We start from the raw sequence: 27,856 nt of genomic DNA, 5'->3' as shown, positions 1-27,856 counted from the left end.
CAGTTGTTTGTCACAATTTGTTTGCACTAGTCATGTCTGCATGCGTGGGCAGATTTAAAGGAACAACATAAAAAGGGGAAAAGTTGATTTATCAGTTTATGAAAATGTAGGCTACCTCAGAGAGCCAAAAAGGCCCTTCAGAAGCATCAATGGTGAACCCAGGCTTGTAATGGTTATAAGCAGTTCCTTTATCAAAGCCAAGGTGTCTGCACAGGACGTTAGCATCAGCATCATCCCAGCCATCACTACAAATTGTTCCCTCGATCCCCAGGTAGGTAACACGGACCAGGCCAGACTGTATATTCTGATTAGTAGCATCCATAGAGACTGTGAAATCTGTAAGAGAATAAAGATACCTGAGTACAGTATCAATTTTAATCTTTTATTTCTATCTCATCAAACAATATTTCTAGCTTGACAGGTGTCATTTTTTACATTCTTCAGTTCATTAAACACAGAAACAAAAATGAAGCTTGCACATAAGCACAAGGTACAAAGAGAGTCCATATCCACTTTCAAAAAATCTCTTATCAATAGTAATTTTAAAGTAAGATACACTTTCAAGTTGTTGTTTTTTTAAGATAGACTTTCACAAACGTTTGAGAATATTAGTAACTTATATGTAAGTAAGCAAGCAACTTTTGTTGACTGAAGAACGCCTATGCTTAAAAAAAGAAAGACTTAAGCAAGACTAACATTGACAGAAACATTTACCACTGGATATTAAAATAAATAAATGTCATTTCTCAATTTACTTAAGCTAATCAAGCATTCCATTATTACCATCTGGCCTTTCACCCTTATAACAAGTGATAGCCACATAATCCTGTCTGTTGCAAAAGAATGGGGATCGAGTTGCAGCTGGATTGTGGTCACATTCCAATATGGACTGTTCAGCGCCATTACACTGGAAATCTTTAAAGAGTGGCTCCTCAAAGTTGTACCCATAAGCTTGGCAGCAGTGGAGAATGCCTTTCTCATAACCCAGCGTTTTGCAAGCAACATCTGGCCAAAAAAAGTAAAACATAAGCAATCAGAAGAGAAATCTTTTCATCAACATGTTTTAAGCATGAGACCAGCTCTCAAGCTGCCCATCTTTTTATGACATTACATTTTATCTACACTCAATTGTCTCATTCTGGTGGCCTATTCTTTGCATCACTTTTTAGAATAAACTAGATATTTTTCAGACCTCAAAACTTAAATGAAAGTAGAATTCAATATTCCTACGAGCATAAAGAGCAGGATTTTCATGATTTTGAACTTAAGAATTCATAAAACCATGAATTTCAATTGCTATGTGTCATTATAAAATACTCCAGAATGAAGCCATTGGTTTCCATGCCACTTCTTAAAACTGTGTTCAGTATAGATTCACAACCGCACAGGTAAAAGATGTGAATCTTTAACACATACCTGACTTACTGCTGATGTTTTGTATTGTTATAAAATTTCTGACATGACCTTTTCTTAAAGAAATCCTTCCTCTACATGTCGCTGGCCTTTTGATGGAACCATGAATTTTTAAATTTTACTGGAAAGACATAAAACTATCTAACATTGTTAATGTCAACACTTAGGTAATCAAATTTTGCCTGTGTATTTAGATATGGGCCTCAGTCAAATCAAAATCCTGAAAAGAACTGTGTGTTTTACCTGAGCTCACTATTATGCAATCTTAGTGACAAAACATCCTTTGGCTAACAAAAGTGAGGAGGGAGGGGGGGGGAATGTGATTTTTAATTTAATTTTTTTTTCTTCTTTTTTTACATACTTATAGTGATAATGAAATTTGAGTCACTTCCTGGAAGAAACCTGCCACTCTTTAGAATGTATACAAAGATAGCATTCAATATTCCCAAGAATATGATGGAGCCGGATTTTCATAATTTTGAGCTTAAGAATTTATAAAACGGTCAGTTTTGATCACTATAAATCATGATCATAAATCTACAGAGCTTCGATCTACGACACTGACATGTAAGCACTGCGACAGAATGTGCGCTTAAAAAATAGGAAGAATTAGCCATGAAAGAAGCTGCATGAAGAAAACCTTGAGACCATCTTGAGCTAAATTGACCGTCTGCATAGACGAAATGAGCCATATAAATCATGATATAAGACATTGCTCTCTAATTCCTCTTTTAGAAAAATGCAAGTATCGACTCTTCAGTACATGTTCAAAGCTGGTTAGGGAGCTCAGGCTCACAAAGTCAAGTGTTTGTCGGTGACACTGTGATTAGGCAGGTGGTCACTTTGGTGTGTTTTTGAGCAGCACACGATAGCCAGCTCAACAACAGAGTGCTGCATAGTGGCGACCAACAATGGTGTTTGGATTGTGTGCGCTTGTGATACATTGATAAACTGAAATTTTATTTTCATTTTTATTTAGTAGATATTATATTCTAAAGACTTGGTGACAGCAAGACTGTCGTCAATTAGTTGTGACAGTAGTAGTGGCCAAAAGAAATATAAGACGTTCTTAGCCCTAAGTTCTAGGTTGTTGTGCTGAAGGCACAAATTCAGCTAGTTTAGAACATCTTTAAAAATATAAACTGTAGGAAAGATGACATGAGAAAAAAACAACAACTTTCACATGGAGTTGTAGTGAAAAAGGACTGGAAACTGATAGTATTACTCTTATTTAAATCAAAGTATTCCTGTCTCTTTCCAGCTAAAAATATTCTGCACCATTCACTGTCCATTACTTACTTGCACAGCAAGAAAAGGCACCTACTGAACAAGTTTAAGAACAAATATGCATCACCATTGCATACTTTAGTTTGCCCAAAACAAGGCTTCAACATAAATATCACTTTTGAATATGAATTTCAACGTTTAAGTAAAATGAGCATAAAGCAAAAGACCAAAGAATTAATTACCAGCCTCTTTTTGACCAAAGTCTTTATCACAAACAACACCATATCTGTCTGTCTGTGTATTAAATATGGAAAGGATTCCACTTGATGGTGTGGGTCCACTGTCCAGTTGCACTGAAACAGATATAAGTGGAACATTTAAAAAATCTAAATTACAAAATAAAAAAATATGAAAACAATATTAATTAAAACAATTTAAGATAAAATCCTATTTTTGAAAGAGTATCTTCTGTTTGTAAGACAAAAAAACAACAGCTCTAAAATACACTTACAACAGTTTTACACCTTACTATGACAAAACTATTTTTTCACTATAATCAATATCTTAACATTTTACACTTGTCCATTTGCAACAAACATTTCAGGACATACAGATAAGAGTAGCAAAATGAATAATAAGTGAGATAATGCAAGACAAATGTATTAAATCATAGGGTGCTACTTAATTTTGTTAATCTGAAAAAGGTGTTCAACCCTATCTATCCTGAAACCATGGGACAAGAAAAACGAGGAAAAAAAAATAACGAAAGCCATCAGTCATCATATCCATTCTGCAAAAACAAGTATCCTAGTAATATGATAAGAGCAGAGAAATGTACCCCATCCCTGCCTGTAGTCAAATGAGTTCCCCCCCCCCCCCCCCCCACAAAAGAATTCTTTTCTTTTCATCTCTGTAACGATAGGCACTCACCTCCCAAGCTGCACTCAACATACACCACAGAATCTGCTGTGACTTCAGAGGGAGCTTCAGGCAGTAAGGATCCAGTACATTCTAAGATCGATGACTCAGTTCCAGAACAACTTATAAAGTCCATCAGGATTCGTTCTTGAACTGTTCCAGGAACTCTTCGAATAAGAGTATTTCCACTTAGATATCCCTTTCCCAGACTTTTACAAAATACAGCAGCTTCCTTGTTGCTAAATGAATGAAATCCCAAGACATATGTCGTTCCATCAACCACGACCTCTGCCCGTCCTGAGTCTGTATTGACTTGGTATTTCAAAGAGTCTGAGGGTAAAGTAAGATGTTGAAAGCACAAAATAATAGTGCTAACTAATTGCTACCTCAGAATTACAAAGTTCTATCTGCTCCGTACCTAGTTTTGAGAAATTTGACTAAAAACATTTTGAGTTTCACAATGTTTCAACCTTTTTAAAAATCCAACTCTTTGAATGTCTTGATAAGGACACAGAATAATCTTACCATTTTGATACAGCAGATAAAGTATTTTTTTGATTTCTGACCTCATGAATAACTCAAAACTGTCAAAGATGTCAGATAGAACTTTGTAATTCTCAGGAAGCAAAATTAAAGTAGTGATGATTGTGATGGGACAAGAGCTAGGCTGGGTAAAAAGGAAATGGCATTTTCTACTTCATTTGTCCTTAATTTCATACTCATTAATAAGAATAAAAGAACTTCATTATGTTCTCACTGAGTAGAGTAAAAAGCATTGTATGTGATCTAACAACATTTCTCTAAGCAGCTACACAAAAAGAGAGGTAATGCATCTACTCAACCCCTTGTTACTTTTGCTTTGAAAGCTGTTTTTAGTTGACTTAAACCCTTTGAGCCCTCCCCACTGGTATGCAGGGGCGAAGGCTGACTTGTTTGACAGGGTAATCAAAGTGAAATGGGACCAGATAGGGCCTGGAGATATCACATTCACACAAGTCACAAGAATCTTACGGGCACTGGAGGCGGCAACTCTGAGTTGTGAATGAAAACAAATCCTGAATTCATGTTGTATGCTTGTTCAACCGCTAAAATAATCGGGAAAGTATTTCATTAAATATTTATTCTAACTAACCTTAAATTAAATTTAGATTTGAACACACGAACACCAAGGAAAGAAGCATAGATGTCAGCACTACAATGGCATGTTATACCAGACAGCCGAAACACTTTGGAAGAGCACGCCAATTATTAATTTTTTATTTCACATTTGGCTGTTTTTTGTCTAGCTTTTCGCGGCCAGGAGCCGCTGTCATAATCGAGGTCACGATCTGATTATAGGACGTTAAAAAGTCGAGGAAAAAAACAAGCACTAGCATTGTAGTAACAGGAGTCAAAGGATTATAAGGAGTTAGTTCCCCTCACATCTGTGAGGTAGACTCGACCAGTGTAATAGTTTGCTTAGATAATCAGCGCGTCTGGGTGCTTATAACTGTGGCCCGAGAGGGGTGAGGGGTGAACAGGGTATATACGACAATGAAACAGTTCTGACTGCTATGCACATGTTCCCTTCAAATCTATGGGTTGACTCTTCCAGCCTCACTTTAAGCTTACTTAATCAAAGCTTGTGACTGCTTATGGAGTGGCCCGATAGGGGCGAACAGGCTATTTCTGTGGCAATGAAACGGTTTTGAAGGTTAGGCATAGTCTATTGTTCATTGGTGATTATGAACGTCTTTTTACATTTAATTTATGTGGTTTACGTCTAGGAGTGAATTTGACTGCGACAATGTTTCAAAATTAGAAAGGGAAGCAGTGATTATTTGATTATATAGACGCTTCGCCTCTGCTGGTACGTTAAACTTCCCGTATGCCTAGCTACTGGTACAGCCATGAGCAAGACACTATCTCCAAACTGGCCCACCTGGGACAAAACACTCGCGGGAAACCGTGTTTACTACACAGAGCGTTACTGATTATTTTGAAGATCTTTCTGAAGAAGATGCTAGTAATGACCAGGACTACCATGAGTGGGATATGGAATGTGATTCCCATGATCAAATGAATGTTAATAATATAGTGCTCAGGAGCTCAAGCAGACAGAGGGGCATGGTGGCATCAGGAAGTCAGGGCTCAAAGGGTTAAAAGGTTCAGTGAGCTCTCACACACTCAGCACAATGCATATTTACAGTTTACTAATGAGGTAATTCATACCAAAACATAAAAAGAAATGTTTAAAAAGTGATCATCATACTTAGAACAGTTCTTGTGCACAACACATTGGGTTCCTCTCGGTTTGGACAGCTACCATCCGAATTCCACACTGCATAGTCACAATCAGATATCCTGGTCTCTGTGCCAGAGCAATTGAGGCTTCCAACCATAAATGTAGATCCAGTCCCTACTTTTGAATTCATAAGCATGTGGCCCTTGGCATACCCACGTTCCTTGCAAATGACATTAGCTTCCTTCTCCTGAAATCCTTCTGCACAGACACGCCCTTCAATGCCATATCTTTGCACAGTTGGGGACCCTACAAAGTCCGGTAGATGTACTATTTGGAGGTCTGAAAAATAAAACATTTTGAAAATGGTTACAGAAATCAGCAGCCAAATATACTGGAGAAGACAAAAAAGCAAAACTGATGTCCATCATACGATACTACATTCTAGAACAATGTTTTTTTTCTAACTTTATGCTATATTTTCTCTCAGCAGGGAACAGCAAAATATAAAAAATTTCTCTGCAGCTCAACCACGACTCAAAACACAGAATGGCACAGCCTTTTAAATACATTTGTTTAATGGGGTTGGAGGGGGGAGGGGGGGCATGGGAAGGGGCAAAGAGCAAGTAGGACTACCCTTTCATAATAACTTTTACCTACTGAACTTACTTTCAACAGGGAAAGGGCTTGATCGGCAATGTACAGAAGCTATGGATCCTTCAGTAGGGCATGCTTTGCCTCTACTCACTGAGCAGTTACTTATTAGCGAGTCCATCGACGGGCAAGACAGTTTTGTGACAAAAGTGTTGGCTGTCTCCTCTAGCTCACCAAAAGCATTACAGCACTGCTGTTTGCCGTACTGATAACCAAAATTTTTGCAGATCACTGAGGCCTCTTTGTCACTTATTGTTCCATCACAAACTGGATGCCACTCATCTGTCTCTTTCTCGTGCAGAAGGACCAGCCCACCAGATCTGGCCTGTACAGGCCCTTGTACCAGCTCCACTGCAGAAGAAACACAAGTGTTGAAGGGAACAATTACTACTGCTGATCTAAAGAAAAAAGTAAGCCACTCCAACAACAGCATTAAGTTCAGGTTAACAGGAGCTGAATAATAGAATAAAAGTAGAAATATATATTGCAGAATGTACAATTCGATAAAGAGTTGAGAGAATTTTAGAATTTTATATTGATCTGATGCTGTCTTATATGTGAGGCAGCGTGGTGAAATCAGGTGCTCGTCAAAATACATAGGCTAAATAGGAGAAACAGGCATTTTTCAGAGTTTGGAAATTTTTATTGATTTTTAATTTTGGCTCATTTAACCTCTTTTATGTCCATTTAAAACACATTTCCAAGTGGATTTTACTTTAAAAAATATTGATTAAAGGAACAAAATATGTCATTTTTGTGCTTTCAAGGACTCCTTAGCTACTGAAGTTACCAACTTTGGCGGCCATTTTCTCGCTAATTTCACCACAGAAACCAGGCGACCTCACTACTTTCAATCGCAAATATCTCACCTCCCAAGCTGCACTCAACATACACCACAGAATCTGCTGTGACTTCAGAGGGAGCTTCAGGCAGTAAGGATCCAGTACATTCTAAGATCGATGACTCAGTTCCAGAACAACTTATAAAGTCCATCAGGATTCGTTCTTGAACTGTTCCAGGAACTCTTCGAATAAGAGTATTTCCACTTAGATATCCCTTTCCCAGACTTTTACAAAATACAGCAGCTTCCTTGTTGCTAAATGAATGAAATCCCAAGACATATGTCGTTCCATCAACCACGACCTCTGCCCGTCCTGAGTCTGTATTGACTTGGTATTTCAAAGAGTCTGAGGGTAAAGTAAGATGTTGAAAGCACAAAATAATAGTGCTAACTAATTGCTACCTCAGAATTACAAAGTTCTATCTGCTCCGTACCTAGTTTTGAGAAATTTGACTAAAAACATTTTGAGTTTCACAATGTTTCAACCTTTTTAAAAATCCAACTCTTTGAATGTCTTGATAAGGACACAGAATAATCTTACCATTTTGATACAGCAGATAAAGTATTTTTTTGATTTCTGACCTCATGAATAACTCAAAACTGTCAAAGATGTCAGATAGAACTTTGTAATTCTCAGGAAGCAAAATTAAAGTAGTGATGATTGTGATGGGACAAGAGCTAGGCTGGGTAAAAAGGAAATGGCATTTTCTACTTCATTTGTCCTTAATTTCATACTCATTAATAAGAATAAAAGAACTTCATTATGTTCTCACTGAGTAGAGTAAAAAGCATTGTATGTGATCTAACAACATTTCTCTAAGCAGCTACACAAAAAGAGAGGTAATGCATCTACTCAACCCCTTGTTACTTTTGCTTTGAAAGCTGTTTTTAGTTGACTTAAACCCTTTGAGCCCTCCCCACTGGTATGCAGGGGCGAAGGCTGACTTGTTTGACAGGGTAATCAAAGTGAAATGGGACCAGATAGGGCCTGGAGATATCACACTCACACAAGTCACAAGAATCTTACGGGCACTGGAGGCGGCAACTCTGAGTTGTGAATGAAAACAAATCCTGAATTCATGTTGTATGCTTGTTCAACCGCTAAAATAATCGGGAAAGTATTTCATTAAATATTTATTCTAACTAACCTTAAATTAAATTTAGATTTGAACACACGAACACCAAGGAAAGAAGCATAGATGTCAGCACTACAATGGCATGTTATACCAGACAGCCGAAACACTTTGGAAGAGCACGCCAATTATTAATTTTTTATTTCACATTTGGCTGTTTTTTGTCTAGCTTTTCGCGGCCAGGAGCCGCTGTCATAATCGAGGTCACGATCTGATTATAGGACGTTAAAAAGTCGAGGAAAAAAACAAGCACTAGCATTGTAGTAACAGGAGTCAAAGGATTATAAGGAGTTAGTTCCCCTCACATCTGTGAGGTAGACTCGACCAGTGTAATAGTTTGCTTAGATAATCAGCGCGTCTGGGTGCTTATAACTGTGGCCCGAGAGGGGTGAGGGGTGAACAGGGTATATACGACAATGAAACAGTTCTGACTGCTATGCACATGTTCCCTTCAAATCTATGGGTTGACTCTTCCAGCCTCACTTTAAGCTTACTTAATCAAAGCTTGTGACTGCTTATGGAGTGGCCCGATAGGGGCGAACAGGCTATTTCTGTGGCAATGAAACGGTTTTGAAGGTTAGGCATAGTCTATTGTTCATTGGTGATTATGAACGTCTTTTTACATTTAATTTATGTGGTTTACGTCTATGAGTGAATTTGACTGCGACAATGTTTCAAAATTAGAAAGGGAAGCAGTGATTATTTGATTATATAGACGCTTCGCCTCTGCTGGTACGTTAAACTTCCCGTATGCCTAGCTACTGGTACAGCCATGAGCGAGACACTATCTCCAAACTGGCCCACCTGGGACAAAACACTCGCGGGAAACCGTGTTTACTACACAGAGTGTTACTGATTATTTTGAAGATCTTTCTGAAGAAGATGCTAGTAATGACCAGGACTACCATGAGTGGGATATGGAATGTGATTCCCATGATCAAATGAATGTTAATAATATAGTGCTCAGGAGCTCAAGCAGACAGAGGGGCATGGTGGCATCAGGAAGTCAGGGCTCAAAGGGTTAAAAGGTTCAGTGAGCTCTCACACACTCAGCACAATGCATATTTACAGTTTACTAATGAGGTAATTCATACCAAAACATAAAAAGAAATGTTTAAAAAGTGATCATCATACTTAGAACAGTTCTTGTGCACAACACATTGGGTTCCTCTCGGTTTGGACAGCTACCATCCGAATTCCACACTGCATAGTCACAATCAGATATCCTGGTCTCTGTGCCAGAGCAATTGAGGCTTCCAACCATAAATGTAGATCCAGTCCCTACTTTTGAATTCATAAGCATGTGGCCCTTGGCATACCCACGTTCCTTGCAAATGACATTAGCTTCCTTCTCCTGAAATCCTTCTGCACAGACACGCCCTTCAATGCCATATCTTTGCACAGTTGGGGACCCTACAAAGTCCGGTAGATGTACTATTTGGAGGTCTGAAAAATAAAACATTTTGAAAATGGTTACAGAAATCAGCAGCCAAATATACTGGAGAAGACAAAAAAGCAAAACTGATGTCCATCATACGATACTACATTCTAGAACAATGTTTTTTTTCTAACTTTATGCTATATTTTCTCTCAGCAGGGAACAGCAAAATAAAAAAAATTTCTCTGCAGCTCAACCACGACTCAAAAAACAGAATGGCACAGCCTTTTAAATACATTTGTTTAATGGGGTTGGAGGGGGGAGGGGGGGCATGGGAAGGGGCAAAGAGCAAGTAGGACTACCCTTTCATAATAACTTTTACCTACTGAACTTACTTTCAACAGGGAAAGGGCTTGATCGGCAATGTACAGAAGCTATGGATCCTTCAGTAGGGCATGCTTTGCCTCTACTCACTGAGCAGTTACTTATTAGCGAGTCCATCGACGGGCAAGACAGTTTTGTGACAAAAGTGTTGGCTGTCTCCTCTAGCTCACCAAAAGCATTACAGCACTGCTGTTTGCCGTACTGATAACCAAAATTTTTGCAGATCACTGAGGCCTCTTTGTCACTTATTGTTCCATCACAAACTGGATGCCACTCATCTGTCTCTTTCTCGTGCAGAAGGACCAGCCCACCAGATCTGGCCTGTACAGGCCCTTGTACCAGCTCCACTGCAGAAGAAACACAAGTGTTGAAGGGAACAATTACTACTGCTGATCTAAAGAAAAAAGTAAGCCACTCCAACAACAGCATTAAGTTCAGGTTAACAGGAGCTGAATAATAGAATAAAAGTAGAAATATATATTGCAGAATGTACAATTCGATAAAGAGTTGAGAGAATTTTAGAATTTTATATTGATCTGATGCTGTCTTATATGTGAGGCAGCGTGGTGAAATCAGGTGCTCGTCAAAATACATAGGCTAAATAGGAGAAACAGGCATTTTTCAGAGTTTGGAAATTTTTATTGATTTTTAATTTTGGCTCATTTAACCTCTTTTATGTCCATTTAAAACACATTTCCAAGTGGATTTTACTTTTAAAAATATTGATTAAAGGAACAAAATATGTCATTTTTGTGCTTTCAAGGACTCCTTAGCTACTGAAGTTACCAACTTTGGCGGCCATTTTCTCGCTAATTTCACCACAGAAACCAGGCGACCTCACTACTTTCAATCGCAAATATCTTGAGTACTATTCGAGACAGATGAATATTTATTTCATAGGAAGTGAGGCAAATAAATTAGCTTTCAGACGATACCAATAACTCCACAGGCCCAAAAATTGACGAGCGCCTGATTCCATCGTGTCTTGACACATATAATAATAAAATAATAACAAATAATATTTATATAGCACAAATTCCTGCTCAACAGCAAGCTCTATGCACTTTACAATTTATTTTAGTACCTCAGCAGACCCGACCCGATAGCATTCTGGAACAATGTCAACTTCCTAGGAAGAATACAGTGTATACACATAACTGTAACAGAATCCTGGAACAGGCAATTTTCCAGATAATGCATATTCCTGCACAGATTTTCACTTACAAATCATTGGACCAAATATGGTATTGTAAGATGCATCAACCATCAGAACAAAATAAGTTGAATTGACATATCACATCATATATGACAGCATTATGATTCCTTCGCTTATTAAAACAAAGCAAATTTCCTAGAATTTATCAGATTGAATAGAATATAAATAACAAAATAAAACGTAGGCCTACAGAACACACAAAGATTCACCTGAATTGAAGCACTGAAGAACAGCATGATCAAATCTAATTGCACAAGACTCTGCCATGTCTCCAAAGCCAAAAGCATACATCTGGCACTGAGAAATGCTTGATTCATCGCCTTGACATTTCAAGCCAGTGAGAATGGGGGACGGCCTGCTTAAGACACTGGGATCACTAATGTGGAGGAAAGTGCCACCGCTGTAGAGATAGAAAGATAGATCAAGTGATCAGAAAATATTAAATTCATAAAGGGGCACAAAATCTGGTAAACCTGGTTTAACTGGTTCCATCCATTCGGCGCTGACAGCGGCTCTGTGTTTTTCTACTGTCGCTATTCGACCGCTGTGAGCGGCTCGACAAAATTCTAGAGAAATCCAAAACAAATGTGCACTTTTTAACCTAGTTCCTACTTTTTAAGTCGTCGAAAGGAAGTAGAACTTGTAAACAAGCCTGATCTCAATCTCTCAGCGTCAAAATCGATCGAAACTCCGCGAAATTCTAGCATAAATGATTATTTTGCTGTTTCTAAGTAAGGGAAAACAACACGGAGCCTGGCATAATAAAAAGGCCCTTCAGTGAAAGATATTCATATAAATTTGGGAAATTCTTGCAAAAATGGGTGCTAGGGTGATATCTCTACAATGTTGTGCTGACTCCTATGGATTATAAGGACTTGTAGAGTTGAGAAAATGAGGTTTTTTCTCATTCGTTTTTTTCTGAGGGAAAATACAATACAATCAGAATATAAGTCATTGTAATTGATATAATCAGATTCCTCTATTTATTCCCATTAGTTTGGTATATGTTGTTGCTGCTGTTGTTATCGATCCAGCAGCAGCTGGGCTATCACCCTTCTGTCCAATGCCATGTAGTGAAGTGCAGGTCTGCTGCAGTTGCTGTAATGTTCCATAGAGTGTGTTGTCAATGTTAGGTCTCGGAGGGAGAAGGGTAGCTCTGATGTCATTTCGGGCTGCGCAGTGGAAAAGGTGATGATTCACAGTCTCATATGCATAGTCACACAAGGGACACATTGGGGAAAGTTCCGGGTTTATTCATTTCAGGTGGAAGTTGAGCTGTATATGTTCTGTTTGTAGGCGGAAGATCGTGGTCTGTTTCTTTCTCTGTATGTGGTTGATATTGTCAATCCTTTTTGTTGTGGTCATATGTTTGAAAACTGCTCTGCTCTGCCTGTCTTTTCCAGGGCCAATCTGTTCACCCAATCTTGTTTGTTGTTGCTTTTAATGATTTGTTTTGAAGTGTTGTATGAAGTTGGGATGTTGGGTTGTTCCCATCTAGATCCCCGTTTGGCAAGTGTGTCTGCTCTGTCATTTCTAAGTATGTTTGAGTGTCAGGGGACCCACTGCATTACTAGGTTGATGCCGCAGAATGTTATCAGATGATGGGAGCCGAACATTATATGAGTCAAATCTTAGTTTAGATGATGGTCATTTTCTTTGGCTTGTAAGACTGATAGTGAGTCAGTGAAAATCACAATACTCAGCGCTTTTCTAGGATGAGAGTCAAAAACTGTGTGGAGATGGTATAGTGCTGTTTCAATTGCTATCATTTCTGCATTGCAGTTGCTGCTTTTCTCTCCACAGGCTGCAGAGATCTCATTGGAACTTCCATCTGGGTACTGTACTAGTATTCCATATCTGGCTTTGGTTCTGCCTTTGAATGCTGAGCCGTCCGTATAGACGTGTATCCAGTCATCTGAATAGCTGTCGATTGTTTGATGTGATGCAAGCATCAGCGTCACTGGGTCTGAAGATTTTGTGCTATTGTCTCTGAGAGAAGTTTTAATGATTGGTTTTTCCAAAGAAATGTGGGGAGGGATGTTTTGGTTGACTCTTTTGGTTTCTCTTCTGTTTTGTGGTAGGTGGTGGCTCTCCATTAGTTCTGTGATGCGATGCTGTTATGATTGGCTTTTTCAAAGAAAGGTGGGGAGGTCTGATCCCCATGAACTGCTTGCGAGCTTCTTTAAAAGTTGGACTCTTTTTTTGCCTTGTTCCTTATGTTCTCCACTTGGCTTTTCATGATTAGACTATGGTCAAGTTTGACTCCGAGGTAAGTTGGATGTTCTTCTTTTGGGAGACTTTCATTTCCTATCTTTAGTTTGAGATTTTCTTTGGCTGCTTTATGGCTCTTCGTAAAGATGGTGCAGTTTGGTATCTATGACAATACATATTAGAGTAACTTAGAGCTTCACAGTGATGCATTAAATAATGCACCCCGGGTGAAAAATTTAACAGGAAAAAATAACTCTGTCCAGAGCCTGAAAAAGTCATGGATGGAATCAGTTAAGAAAAAGGAAAAAGCCAACATAAGTTCTCAGTAAGAAAGAAATGTCTATATATATAATATCATTCTCTTTTAAAAAAACAAAACAAACAGTGTGCATATAGTCTGAATACCAATGCCAGGATACAAGAAAAAGTGTGTAAGTGCAAACCAAACTCAGGTGTGATTGGATTGTTGTTTGTTTTCATTGAAAAATGATTTTGTTTATTTTGTATTTTCAATTATGATCAAGAAAAAGTTTGAGTTGAACGGCAAACACAATGCCTAAATAATGGGAAGTGATTTGTTGGTAGGCTATTAACTACAACAAAGAGCATATAAATGACTTCATATCTTTATTAATAAAAACAACAACAACAAAATAGAAGCTAGAACTGCACAGTAATCCTGAAAAGGCTATGCAAGTAAACACACACACAGTCTTTTATAGAGCTTTACCTTCCTCCTAATTCTTTGCAAAGGACCACAGCCTCTTCGTCAGATAACGTCAAATCATCACAAATAGTGCCCCATGTGCCACCAATCTTCACTTTTGGAATGCCATAAACGGCCCCTGGAATATCTGCAATCCTCACTTCTATCTTTCCGGGATCTGCAATTGAAAGAGTCATAAAAATAAATAATCAAGACACACTGTTGAACCTCATGTACACATTGCCTATTGATTTTTATTTGGTTAATAAAAGCTGTGCAAATAAAGCATTTTCTACCTTAAATGATGCATTAAACTTGAAACTCTTTACATTTTTCAAACATTTTTTTTGTTGGAAGGGGAAATTCTAAGTTGCAAATAAGATAAAGTAGAAGAAGACAGAAGTGTTCATTGTTGCAAGAGTGGCAGGGGAAATACGATGCAAAACAAAACAGAATGTGGCTCTGTGCAATGTTCCATAATATGGACTTAACTTAAGCTAAAGAGCAGCCTTACGTCTACATCTTTTTCCATCAAATTTTTCAGAATTAGTACCATTCAAATCAAAGTTTATGGCCAGGGGAGGGATGGGGGCATTATTCTGGTGGTTCACTACTGCAACAAACTTTCCACGTATCTAGTAAGAGTACAAGCTCAAACAAAACCAAGCTAAAGAAGAAAAGTGCAGTCATTTTAGGTAGACTATTTGAAGCTACCTGTTGCTGGTAAGCACTGCACAGTAGCGATCTCGTCACATGCAGGAGCCATGCCCAGTGAGAACTTGGGGCAGGTGCTCAGAGAGCTCTCTACGCCAAGGCATTGTGGAGTCACTAGCCAAGGAAACTGAAGGTCATCTGTGTTGGTGGTTGTGAAAGCCAGACCAGTAGAGAATCCCAGCTCTCTGCACAGAACTTTGGCGTCATTGTGAGTGAAACCTTTGGCACACACTGAACCAGTGAGGCCATAATACCTTATATGAACTCTGCCTCTGTCACCTCTTTCCAAGAAAGGGAGATATTCTGGAGAGACAATTCCATACATATAAAACACAAGCATAGCATCTTTTTTCTAAAAGAAATTTGATAGACTGTCATATAAACTAATGAAAACATAATTGAACAACTCAACAATATTCATAAACATAGACACAGCTTTATAACACAAAGAGTGGGTCAGATAGTCAATGATAGAAATGACATCTGCTTTATGTTCACAGTTACGAGGGACGTCCAGAAAGTAGTACCGTTTTCACATCTCTCTGAACTGGGTTAGGATATTCTTGATTTTGCACAACAGTGAGTTGATGTGTTCAATACTGAACCGGAAAGAGCCCTCAGCTTCCATCTTGCCGTTGTAAACAACAATCTACGATGCTTGCAAAACACTTCACCCACTTTTTCCTCGACAGTTTACACAGCCACATTTTGTATCAAACATCCTACACCCTTTTGAAGCTTCAACATGTCTTCCAAGATTGAAAATTATGCTGACAATGAAATTCAATCTGTTATTCATTTTCTGACTGCAAAGAACACGAAGCCTAGTGACATTCATGGCAGATTTCTGAAGTGTATGGTGAAAATGCAATGAGCGAAATCACGGTGCGGAAATGGGTTCGCATGTTCAAAGAGGAACGAGAAGATGTGCATGACGAACCCAGGAGTGGGCGTCCATCTTTGGTCAGTGATGGTTTGATGAACAAAGTTGACATTAAGGTAAAGGAAGACGGCGTTTTACCCTTTCCTCACTCTCTCCAAACTTTCCTGAGATTTCAAGGTTGCTTCTGCATGAAATCGTTACTGACCATTTGGTTTATCCAAAGGTGTGCTCACGCTGGGTACCCAAGCAGCTGACACAAGAGCATAAGGATCAAACGGGCTGCCAGCGCATTGACATTCCTGACACGTTGTACTCATATTGTGACGTAGGATGAAACCTGGTTGCCCCACTCCATGCCCAAGTCAAAGCAGCAGTCGATGCAGTGGAAGCATACGGATTTGCCCTAGCCAAAAAAGTTCAAGCAGGCCGTGTCAGGAAAAAAAGTCATGTGTACAGTGTTTTGGGACAGACAAGGAGTTCTTTTAGTAGAATTTTTAGGAAACGGGATGACAATCAACTCTGATGTGTACTGCAACACACTTAAAAAACTGCATAGAGTAATTCAAAACAAAAGACGTGGAATGCTTAGCAATTGCGTTGTTCTGTTTCACGACAATGCAACTCCCTAGAAGTCTGCAAAGACCCAAAACCTGATCGCCTCCTTCGGATGGGAACAGTTAAAGCACCCATCATACAGTCCAGACCTGGCTCCTAGTGACTTTCATCTGTTCCTGCATTTGAAAAAGTTTTTGGCCGGGCAGGACTTTGACTCAGACGCTGATCTCAAAGGAGAGACTCGACATTGGCTGACTTCGCAGGTGGCAGCTTTCTACAATGAGGGCATTCAGAAGCTCATCCCATGCTATGACAAATGCCTCAACAGTTCTGTTGACTACGAGGAGAAATAGTCACATATATGAGGTATTCAAAAATAAATCGTTTTGATTGGGAAAACTATTTCTTTTATAATTATTTTTAAAACGTTACATACTTTCTGGACGTCCCTCGCATCTGACCTTAGTCAAATATCTAGCTTACTCAATGCAGTATGTTTCTCAGAAACATTGTCCCATTTTGAATCCATAAATAAACATACAGTCGAACCTGCCCTGACGGCCACCTCTATAAGACGGCCACTTGTACAAACAGGCACTTTCTATTCCCCCCCTTTGAGTTTTTTCTATATAATTTATCTGTGTAAAACGGGCACCTATCCAACACGGCCGCAGCCACCATATTTCAACACACAACCCCTATCACACAAAGCAATAACACCTGTCTTAGACGGCCACCTTAGTGACTCCATTACGTTTTTTCATAAATCAAGCATTGGCCCCTGGCGTTGTGGGCGAGCCATCATAATCTAATCACCTGTCGTTGATAGGTAATCCCTCCAACTGATCATGTTGCGTAGGCCCCTCCCACTGTTGACCAATAGGTAACAAAATTAATTTTCAGCTGCTGGTGAGGGAAGCGTGTGATCCCTCATAACCCATAAGCCTCGCCCAGAACTCACAAATCGTAAATGAGATGAGTGGTCACTGTTTACCCAGTCTGTAACAAAGTAACAATGGACGTTAGCATGAACTTGTGACAGAAGCATCGCTCGTTCTCCGAGTGGTAGTGACCCGTGTGTTTGTTTTACCATAGCACTTGGTCCCCCTTGTCTGACACATTTTGTTTTATTGTCCCCCTTGCACAAAAGCAGAAACAAAAGAACCCCCCCCCCCCCCAGCAAAAACAACAAAAATAACATCAACAACAATGCAACTATCTTCGGTTGGGACCTAAGAAAGGAAGGGTCTGTTTTCTCAGAAAGGAATGGTTTGTTTTCTTCTTCTTAATCAGTCCTGCCTAAGACAGCCACCTGTCTTATACGGCCACTTTTCTCCTTGACAATGGGTGGCCGTCTTACACAGGTTCGACTGTATTTCCCAACTCGCATTTCTTTACAATAACCAAGCTCAAATTTGCTTCAAACATGCACTGAAAGAAGTTCACAAACAGGCACTTTAAAAAGTTATGCTTTCAAATGTGAGCTCATGATGACCTACAATTCTCAGCCTGCATACTATAGTAACAATCTGTAAACATGCAGAATGCATGATTATATTCTTTTTAAAAAACCCAGATATTAATGTTGTTCACTGTCAATTGTTTATTCATGTAATAATATCATCATATTTAAAAGAAATAACATTTTGCTTCATAGAGAGCCAAAATTTCCTAATTTCTGTAGGCCTACCAGTATTCTCAAGAAAGAGAAATTTTCCATAACAAGGGATATTGCCAGAATTGTAAAAGTGTCAAAGCAAAGCTCAAGCCCTCTTAGAAATTTTTAATGTATCATGGAGAAAAGAAACTGTATCTGTACAAATCTGAAGCTGTTCAGTTCTTCTCATATATGGTACATCCATGATTATTGCCTAGCTACAAAGACACATTCAGTAAAAGTTTTCTTACCATTCACAAGTTCATTGGAACAGGCTACTGAAGCATACTTGGCACTGGGACAGTTGAAACTTTCTCTATCCATATTCAAATTACAGTCAAGTAGGGATGACTCTGTGCCAGAGCAGTGTGCATTGCTAGCACCAATTCTCTAAAGATTTAAAAAAGACTCATAAAAAATTAGCATAAAGTACATAAACTTAAACAGTAACTGTAACACACTATTTTAAAAATCAAAGGGAATACAGTTACAAGCTTGAGATTTATGATATATATTTATACAGTAATCTGAGGCTCAAAACTCATATATCCTACCATAAAATAACACGTTACCAGAATATACACCCACATTCATAAATCCACCAAATTACCTTTCAGAACTTATGAAAATGTACACGCCATCTCATAATTTAAGATCTTCAAATGACCATCAGCTCTGCATGCCTAGGTCCAGAACAATGTTGGGTGAAAGGGCCTTTTCCATCTGTGCCTCAAACTTTGGAACAATTAGGATTTAGATGTTTAAATGTCCCTTTCAATTGATCAATTTAAATCAAAGTTGAAGACAATGTTTTTCAGGAAAGTATATATAATGCTGGAACTCTATATCACTGAGCTTTAAAGCTTTTGTGTGTGTGTGTGTGGTTGTGTGTGTGTGTGTGTGTGTGTGTGTGTGTGTGTGTGTGTGTGTGTGTGTGTGTGGGTGTGTGTGTGTGTGTGTGTGTGTGTGTGGGTGTGTGTGTGTGTGTTTTGTAAGCGCCACTAAGCACTTTCTGTGGATTCTGGTGCGTTATAAATTAATTTCTTCTTCTTCGTCTTCTTCTTCTTCTTCTTCTTCTTCTTCTTCTTCTTTTTCTTCTTCTTCTTTTTCTTCTTCTTCTTCTTCTTCTTCTTCTTCTTCTTCTTCTTCTTCTTCTTCTTCTTCTTCTTCTTCTTCTTCTTCTTCTTCTTCTTCTTCTTCTTCTTCTTCTTCTTCTTCTTCTTCTTACTAAATACACATTCACATATACACAAGTGCACACAAGCTTTCACTTGAATCCATATAGGAGAGAGCAGGGAGGTCTCGGACACGAGGACACTTTGGACACATCAATTCCCATTAAAGTATTGATAGTACACACTTTGTCACTGGATGACATTATATATCATGTGAGGCTAGACGTGCTGTGCTGTGCTTTAACCACCTCACTGTACAAACCCTACATTTGCAGGAAAGGAAATTGTGTTTTTGACCAGAGCGTATCTATACTTATACCTTAGTTTGTAGGGTTTACAAATCATAATTGTGAACCAATCTCTTCAAAAAACTGTGTGTATCTGTGCCTTAGGGTGTCTGTTTCAAATCAAATTCATACAATTAAACCTAGATTTCATGATGTGTGCGCCATGAATGTGCTTCCTACACTTTCCCCATGTAGGATGAGTTTGTATTCAGGGTGGGGTGACTTTGTACACTATCTGAAGTCTCCCGATGACTAATGTATGAGGACTAGGAATCAGAGTTACCATGAAAATTGAATTTAAAAAACGTATTCTTGTGTTGTTGTTGTATTTCCAAGACTGCAACCATGCCAAGGATACACAGAACCCTAAAAAGAAGATGAAACTCGCAATGCATGCACTTAATGACTCATTGTCTTTGCATCGTACAGAAGCTATGTACAATGTGAAGAAACCTACTCTGAAAGCTATTTAAAATGGTGAGACAACATTGATGCACTTTGGAGACGCTCTTTTACAATTACACAAATTTTTGATGATCCATTGGGGAAGAAACTCTTGGATTATTTTATAAAATGTTCAAGCATGTTTTTCTACCCCGACGTTTGTTATAATGTGTCATAGTGAACTATATGATCATGCAAAACCATGCCATAAGAAGAAAATCTACCTGAAAAGACTGGCTTTCTGGATTCTGGTTCGAAAGTGGCACCCTTCTCGTGGAACATAAAGAACGTAACTTTGTTGTCATCAAATTTGGGATTATTGGGACGGGTATCCACTTCTTTGGGAAAATGGTGTCAGAGAAAGACGAAGAGGGTGACTTGAGTGTCTTACCTAAAAAATCTAATAAGATTGCCAGCGCAAAAAACTAACATTGAAAAGAATACTTTTCATCTATCTTTATCACTGCAAAAACCAGCTCTGTTTTAAAATGACAAGGGGAAATTTCAAGTAAACACGTACAAATATGCATAAAAGCGGATTGGTTTATTGATATGACTGGATCACTGTCTTCTGTGATATCCAGTGAGTGTGAAATACATTTTCACACCTCAAGCAAAAGGTAGAAGTATAGATATATGCTGTGCCAAAGTTTTGCCTCTCAAAAATAATATTTGATACATGATATGAAACACACTGTCCAAAGTCACCCCTCTTCATTCAAAGATTTCCTCACATTTATCCAATATATCTCACAGAGTGGGGTAGTTTCGGACATCTGAGGGTACCTCAGATATGATACTCTGGTGGTAAAACGTGATGATGCATTAAGCTGATATCGTGATATATGGTGATGCCCAAATGGCTTACAATAATGGTGAGACCTTTTTCTTTGGCTTGATTTGTTCCCGAACCAAACCTTGGAGCCAAACATAAAAAGTGTCTGAAGCCTCCCCGCTCTCCTCTAAAAAATGTATTCTTAAACAGAAACACATTCACACACGACTGATGTGATACCTGAAATCAACAGATAAGAAAAATCATACCAGATAGGGAATGGGCAATGCAGAGCAGCAAATGGCCTTTCCAGAGTTATAAAAGAGAGATCTGCAAATCACGTCAGCCTCAGCGTCTGTGAAACCCTCTGAGCACAACAGAACGTACGATCCACCGCTGTATATTGACACAGCACCATGAGGCGATTCAGCATCAGGGAAAATGCGTACTGAAAATTACAGTTATAGAAGTACACTGCCATTTTTCTCTTATTACATCATCAATAAATTTTAATATCATAGAAATCAGGTGCAATTTAATTGCTTTACTCTTCCTCTACAAAAATTGGAAACAAGCTTGCTAAAAATTTTACCAACAACTTTCAGAACTGAATCACAAATATAAGTCCTTTCAGTTTTGGTCCAGGGTGAGTATTAAGATTCAAGACTAACAGGGAAAAGAGGAATACTTCTGCGCTTATTTTTCCTGAGGCAGTGCAATCACAGTCCAACTCTTCAAATAAGAACTATTTTATAAACATAAATTGCTGTCTGTAGAAGTATTAAAACTAAAGTATTAACCATAGATCTGAGGGTTTACGTTTTGACACAAGTTTCTACTTTTTCATGCAATAGACCATATATTCAGTAAATGAAACAGACCATCAGCCTTGAGGTCATGAAGTGAGCTTTAACATATTATCATTTATGAAGGAGGTATGGGAAAAATAAATGATTCAGTAGCAAGTTTTGCAACTTTCGAGAAATGCAGAGTTTTAACTTTGAGTTGCCTTATTGTTTCAAAAGCTGTAAAATATTTTTCTGTGAATATGAATAATACGATCCGATATTTTTCTTGTTAATTTAAATTAAATGTAAAAATACGTGAAGAAAATCTTTGAGTCTAAAACTAATCATAGGGAGCTTTATGATGTTTCAACTTTTTCTTTCTCAGAATCAGTTAATAAATGATTTTCATATACATACCATTGGAATAACATAGGACTTCCAAGTCATTTTCGTGTGTGCAGCCTTCATCCATTCCCCAGCCATCATGAGAGCACAACAAAATGGAATCTTCACTGGCTGAGCAATCGACATTTTTCAAATAAATGGGGCTATCCGTCATTCCATATCTTTTGGGAGAAGCCATAATGATGGTGCCGTCAATCATTCCCAACTGCTGGCAAACAGTCCGCGCAACAAGCCTCTTGTTTGGATCCTTATGACAAATGGTACCCCACACATTTTGGTAGTTGATCTCGACACGTCCAGCAAATTTGGACACCTTCCCATTGTCCACCAGTCTCATAGTTATTTCCTCTATATGAAAGAGACAAATACACACACATCAGTTACTGAGTGCACAAAAAAAACCTTCTGGGAAACTAGGCCTACATGACAATAATATGGTCATCGACTTTTCTTAATTACATGTATATAGGCCTATATATTATATTTTGAAGACATAAAAAAAACATGAAACCTAGACTATAATATAATAGAAACCAAAACATTCTGTACTGCAAGTTCTGAGGAAATATTTCATAAATCACTTTTCATTTTCATATGATGCACATTTAATTACAATATCAGGAAAGTACTTTGACACAGCATACTGCCATACATGTATTCAAAAAACTGTAAAATCATAACAAGTGTACAAGTGTCCCTAAACAAGGAAAAAAGACACTCTCCATCCGATCCCTCAAAACCCCTCCTCCCTCCCCAAGAACAGCAGTTATCCTCTGAGCCCATAATTCCAAGTCTAATATTAGGGGATATAGTTGGCTCTGCTATAGAAATAAGGCTACAAATTTTGCACATTGTAGCAGAAAAAAGTACTAGAAAATAATTGAGCCATGTTACTCAAAACGAGAAGATGTTGGTACAGTACAAACCAACACTGAAACAATTACATGTAAACACTTTGCCCCCTTGGGATCCCGATTGGGACCTGTAAGATTAAGAAGCTGTCCCTTTCCTCCGCAAGACACCGATCAGTGACAGTGTGATATAGCAACAAGAATGATGTAGGAATTATTTCCTTTTAGACACGTGCAAGTTACAGTTTTCCTTCTGAATGGTTTGTGTGGTGTTTGAACACAGAAATCCGTTTATTTACGATTGGAGTGAATTTAAAAAAAAAAAGTTGAACAGACCTAGCATGAGTGCTGCTTTACACTGACACCATGACGAGGATTTGGTGATGAATGTGAAGATATCATGGTTTCAGTTATGATTTTTATTCCATTTTAGGTGAACATGCGATTGTCCCATTCAATTCTATCAATTTGCTGAAAATTTCACACTGATTGGGGTATTTTATCCGAGATACTGGAACAACACTGATGTTCCCCATCTGCATCCGAGAATGTGGGGAAAAAGGTTTTGTGCTTTGTGAGCTGGGTGGGTGGAAAGTGTTAATGTTCAATTTTTAGTTTTTTAGTTTTAGTATGGGGTTTTACGGCGCTCGCAACTGCATGAGGTCATAATATGAGCGCGCGAAACAAGTTGGTTTTTTCTCAACGGTTCATTTTTCGGCTTGATACTGGTCAATATTTCTATTTAAAATTTTTTTAATGCTAAAAATCGAGTGTAAATAGGCTTTAGATTTAAATTTAAATTTAAAACAACTTTCTAAATAACACTTAAAAGTTTTGAACCATCTATTTCATAACTTTCCATAAAGGCCAATGGTCTTTATAAAATCTAAAAATCTGTTGGGAACAACGACAGAAAAATATCTTGTAATTTTGTGCATTTAAAGTATTTCTTACGGGTCTCTCCGAAGTCTAGACATTCGGTTAAAATGTGTCTAATGTTAAAATCTGTGTCGCATCCGACAGAGAACGGCTTCTCAACTCCCTGAAGGAGGTATTTGTGTGTTAGGGCCGTGTGTCCGATGCTTAATCGAGTAAAAATGACTTCGTCTCTTCTGGAGAGGCCCGAAGGATTTCGCAGTCCCGGTTTGGGTTTAATATTGTGGAGTTCGTTTCCCATCTGTTTTTTCCAGTTGCTCTCCCACAGACTGGAGGTGTACTTTTTTACTTTAAAAAAAAAAGTCAGTCAGTGGGAGAGTGTTCTTCGTTGATCCCAACAGAAGGGATGAGGATTTCTTCGTCAGGTCATCTACCTGCTCGTTTCCTCGGATGCCCACATGGCTAGGTATCCTATCCATGCGAACACGATACTTTTCCCTGTTTCAGTTAAGGTGTGTATTTTCTGTTGTAGATAACTATTTTTGAGTGTAGAAGTGTGTAGTTTGTGAGTGAGGTGATGTAAGACAGAGAGTCAGAAAGGATAAGGAAAGATTTGTTAGGAGAATTTTCTACGGAGTCCAGTGCCATGTCAATGGTAGTGGCCACAGCAGAGAAAATGGAGGCTTCAGGATGGAGTCCCCTCTGGTGTGTACTGTTTGAAGAGAGGGCTGCCGCGCCCACATCATTGTCTTTTTTGGAGCCATCTGTGAAGATAAGCTCCGCATCGGGGTATTTTTCTATAAGTTTTTTGTATTCTGCTTTAAATGTTTTGGTGTTTGTGCTTGCTTTGTTGTGTGTGGTCAGCTGTAAGTCTACTTTTGCCTTGGTGAGGTGCCATGGAGGGAGATCGGGGAAAAGAAATTGTTGGATGTCTTGTTTGGAAAAGTGTATGTTTTTGAGGTCCTCAAGGATTCTGAGGCCAAAGGGTTTGATGAGTTTTTCATTGTTTTGGATTTGTTTCTGGTTTCTGGGTTTGTTTTAAAAATGCAGTTGTGTGCTGGGTTCTCTGGTGTTGAGCTCTGTTTAATTGCGTATTGTAGTGAGAGTTGTGTGCGTCTGAGTGTGAGTGATGGTATGTTTGCCTCGGCCTGGAGGCTCTCCACCGGAGAAGTGCAGAAAGCCCCCAGAGCAAGAGGGAGTCCTTGGTTTTGCACTGGGTCTAGCATTTTTAGGATGTGTGGTTTTGCCGATCCGTAGACTTGACAACTGTGGTCAAGCATGGATCGGACAAGGGAGATGTACAAGTGGAAAAGGTGTTTTGAGTCCCTTCCCCACTCCGGATACGATAGAATTTTCAAAGCGTTTAACATTTTGTGGCACCTCACACGAAGGTCTTTGATGTGTGGTATGAATGTGAGTTTTTTGTCGAATATAACGCCGAGGAAACGAGCCTGGTCCTGGACGGGAATCCTTTCCCCATATAGTGTCAAATCCGGCTGCAGTACACGCCTGCAAGATCGGCCGAAGTGCACTGCAACCGTCTTTGACGGGGAAACCTTGAAACCGTTATTGTTTGCCCACTTTTTGAGTTTGTGCAGCAGCCTTTCCATAGATCTTAGATGAGGATTTTTCTAACGGCAGCATATCAAAAAGTCGTCAACGTATAACGAGCTGTCTATGCTGTTTTGGAGTGTTTTTACGATGGAATCTATTTTGATTTCAAATAGGAGAGGAGAAAGGATGCTCCCCTGGGGGACTCCTTCCTCATGTTTGTGGGGGTCTGAAAGGGAGGATCTGACACGAACCTAGAAGGAACGGTTCTTCAGGAAATTGCCAATGAAGGCAGGGAGGTACGTGACCGCATATGCCGAGTGCGTGCAGGTCTCTTAGAATGCCGTACTTCCAGATTATGTCGAAGGCTTTTTCTAGGTCGAAAAAGATGGCGATCATGTGGCCTCCTTCGGCAAACGTCTGGCATTAATGTTCAATGTACTGAGAACAGTTATAAATACTTATGGCTTTTTCTGCAGGAAAATTGAACAGAAGCAAGAGTGGGAATTCTTTCCAAATAAGTTGTCTAGAATATTCTCACCTCCTGTGTAGCACAGCACTCCTGCACGATTATTCTGACCAAAGCAGCCAAAGGACACGTTCTGTTGAACTTCACACTGCTTTCTGCCATTTGGGGAGTCAGAGCAAACAGATGAGCCAAACCAAACAAGCTCTCTAGTTTCCATTTGATCTAAAGGAGTGCTCCCTAGAGCTTTTCCTCCAGTATGCCCTCGTTCAGCACAAAATGTATCAGCATCAGCGTCATCCCAGTCTTGTGGGCATATTGCAGCTATGTACTGGTTATCCAGAAATGCTTTGGAAACTACCCCATGATCATTCTTCTCCACTGTCCATTCACTGAGCACTGTGTAGAAGCAAAAACATTAATAATACAGTAGGTTATGGCATCCATCCGAGAAATATTTTTTGCAATAAACACTATTGAAGTAAAAGCCCACAAAAATTCAGCTTTTTATCTGCTTCCAACCCAATTTATTTTTGTTTATAAATTCCCTTGAAACATTTATTTATCAGTTTTGGTGCCGGTATATTCAAACATAACTCAAAGTCATGTAGTTTCAGGTCTTTGCTTGTCACATCAAACTAAATATTTGTTTTAGAATTTGACTGTAGTTCCTTAAATAAAAGACATGGTAAATCAAAGTTGACAAATTCAAGACTGAAACTTTAGATTGATGCTAAAATATTTTTTCAAACTGTTAGGGAAGTTAAGGATAGCAATAACTAATTAGGCAACTTTTCAGTATTAAAATGGCATATTCTAAACTTATTTCTATATGGTACCTGATCTGAATTTTCACGCAGTATTCTTTCTGAACATAACAAGGCTGATCAAATGTTTGACTTTTTAAAAAAAGCCGATATCAGATAATGTAACAGACAAGGAAAGAAGAGGCTGAAAACATGCCACAGATTTCCAGTAGATTGATGGCCTAATGTAAATTAGGAAAGTAGACCTATGCATTTAAAAGGTTTCGTTTCATAAAGATATATAGTTACTGTAGCTTGAAGTAATGTACCCTTAAGCTTCAAGTTATACAGAAAAACTACAAGCTGTATATAAGCAAGAAGCCTGTAACAGTCAATTTAAACATGGTGTGATCTATCAGCAAACTTACAAGAAATAAGTCATTGTGTAGAAAAATTAAAATTGTGAGCTATGTTTTAGAATTTTTGAGTTGCCAAGGAAAATGTAAGATACACCCCTCCCCCTTTCCCCTTTATGACAGAAGTAGGCCTAATTAGCGCACCGCAGAAATTCGATGACAAAAGCTGATTTCGAAAATCAAAAATCACAAGGCAGCTAAAAAGACAAAAATGTTAACTTACAATCAATCTTGTACTCATAGCACAGCAGTCGCACTTGATTCTGTGTAGGACACTGCCCAACTCTCATGCCACAATCAATAAGATGAACATTTTCCTCAAGACACTGAACTTTTGTCAAAGTGTAATATGAATACTTGAGGTCTTCATCAAGACTTTTAGGGGTCAGAATGGCAGCTTGTGAATACCCTAATTCATCACACACAGCTTTCGCCTCTCTGTGAGTAAAAGTAGATTCAAAGCATACTGGTCTGTCATAATCGTCTTCCATCTTGACATTAAGAAGGCCAGACAGACTGTCTGGTGTCTGCTTGATCTCTGTGAAGAACACTGTGGACAAAATAGAAGACAATCATAACACAGGACTGCTCAGGCCCATTAATTATTTTGATGACTATCAATGGTTTATTCCTCCCTATGAAAAAAGATTATTTAGGAGATGGAGGTGGGATGCTTTAACTGTGCCCCTTGTGTCCAAGCTAGGCCAGAGAGGATACTATTTAATAGAGAAAAAATGAGATGCTTGACCACGTGTCTTCCCCTAGGGGTAATTAAACTCACATGTTTTGTATGCCATGCAAAGAGCCAATAAAAAACCCATTTTATCAGACATTGGTACAGTTGGACTCAAGTTAATGGATAGACAAAAGTAAACACCATGATGTTTACAGAATGCCCTCAACATGAAAAGATCTAATATTATGACAAGTTCTTCCATTTTTATTTCATTTTTTGCTTTCAATGA

The 27,856-nt window shown here is 38.7% G+C and overlaps 1 protein-coding gene across 1 annotated transcript in view; it reads right to left on the bottom strand.

Annotated features, from left to right (window-relative positions):
* The window catches only part of LOC101855611 (deleted in malignant brain tumors 1 protein), an 82,467-nt gene that overhangs the window by 31,849 nt on the left and 22,762 nt on the right, over window positions 1–27,856 (bottom strand). The window contains exons 15-31 of the mRNA XM_013082430.2: window positions 27,115–27,441; window positions 25,805–26,128; window positions 21,998–22,333; window positions 21,062–21,240; window positions 18,363–18,501; window positions 15,017–15,319; window positions 14,327–14,480; window positions 11,595–11,785; window positions 10,181–10,516; window positions 9,542–9,853; window positions 7,303–7,620; window positions 6,449–6,886; window positions 5,810–6,121; window positions 3,571–3,888; window positions 2,883–2,993; window positions 784–1,005; window positions 116–336 (exon numbers count right to left, since the gene is read on the bottom strand). Coding sequence (XP_012937884.1) covers window positions 116–336; window positions 784–1,005; window positions 2,883–2,993; window positions 3,571–3,888; window positions 5,810–6,121; window positions 6,449–6,886; window positions 7,303–7,620; window positions 9,542–9,853; window positions 10,181–10,516; window positions 11,595–11,785; window positions 14,327–14,480; window positions 15,017–15,319; window positions 18,363–18,501; window positions 21,062–21,240; window positions 21,998–22,333; window positions 25,805–26,128; window positions 27,115–27,441 — 4,541 coding nt within the window. The remainder of the gene's footprint in view (window positions 1–115; window positions 337–783; window positions 1,006–2,882; window positions 2,994–3,570; window positions 3,889–5,809; window positions 6,122–6,448; window positions 6,887–7,302; window positions 7,621–9,541; window positions 9,854–10,180; window positions 10,517–11,594; window positions 11,786–14,326; window positions 14,481–15,016; window positions 15,320–18,362; window positions 18,502–21,061; window positions 21,241–21,997; window positions 22,334–25,804; window positions 26,129–27,114; window positions 27,442–27,856) is intronic.

This window comes from Aplysia californica, unplaced genomic scaffold, assembly GCF_000002075.1.
Source record: "Aplysia californica isolate F4 #8 unplaced genomic scaffold, AplCal3.0 scaffold00008, whole genome shotgun sequence".
In the NCBI taxonomy this organism is placed as follows: Eukaryota; Metazoa; Mollusca; class Gastropoda; order Aplysiida; family Aplysiidae; genus Aplysia; species Aplysia californica.
Note: the sequence above shows the minus strand (reverse complement) of the source record. Positions and strands in the feature narration are given on the sequence as shown.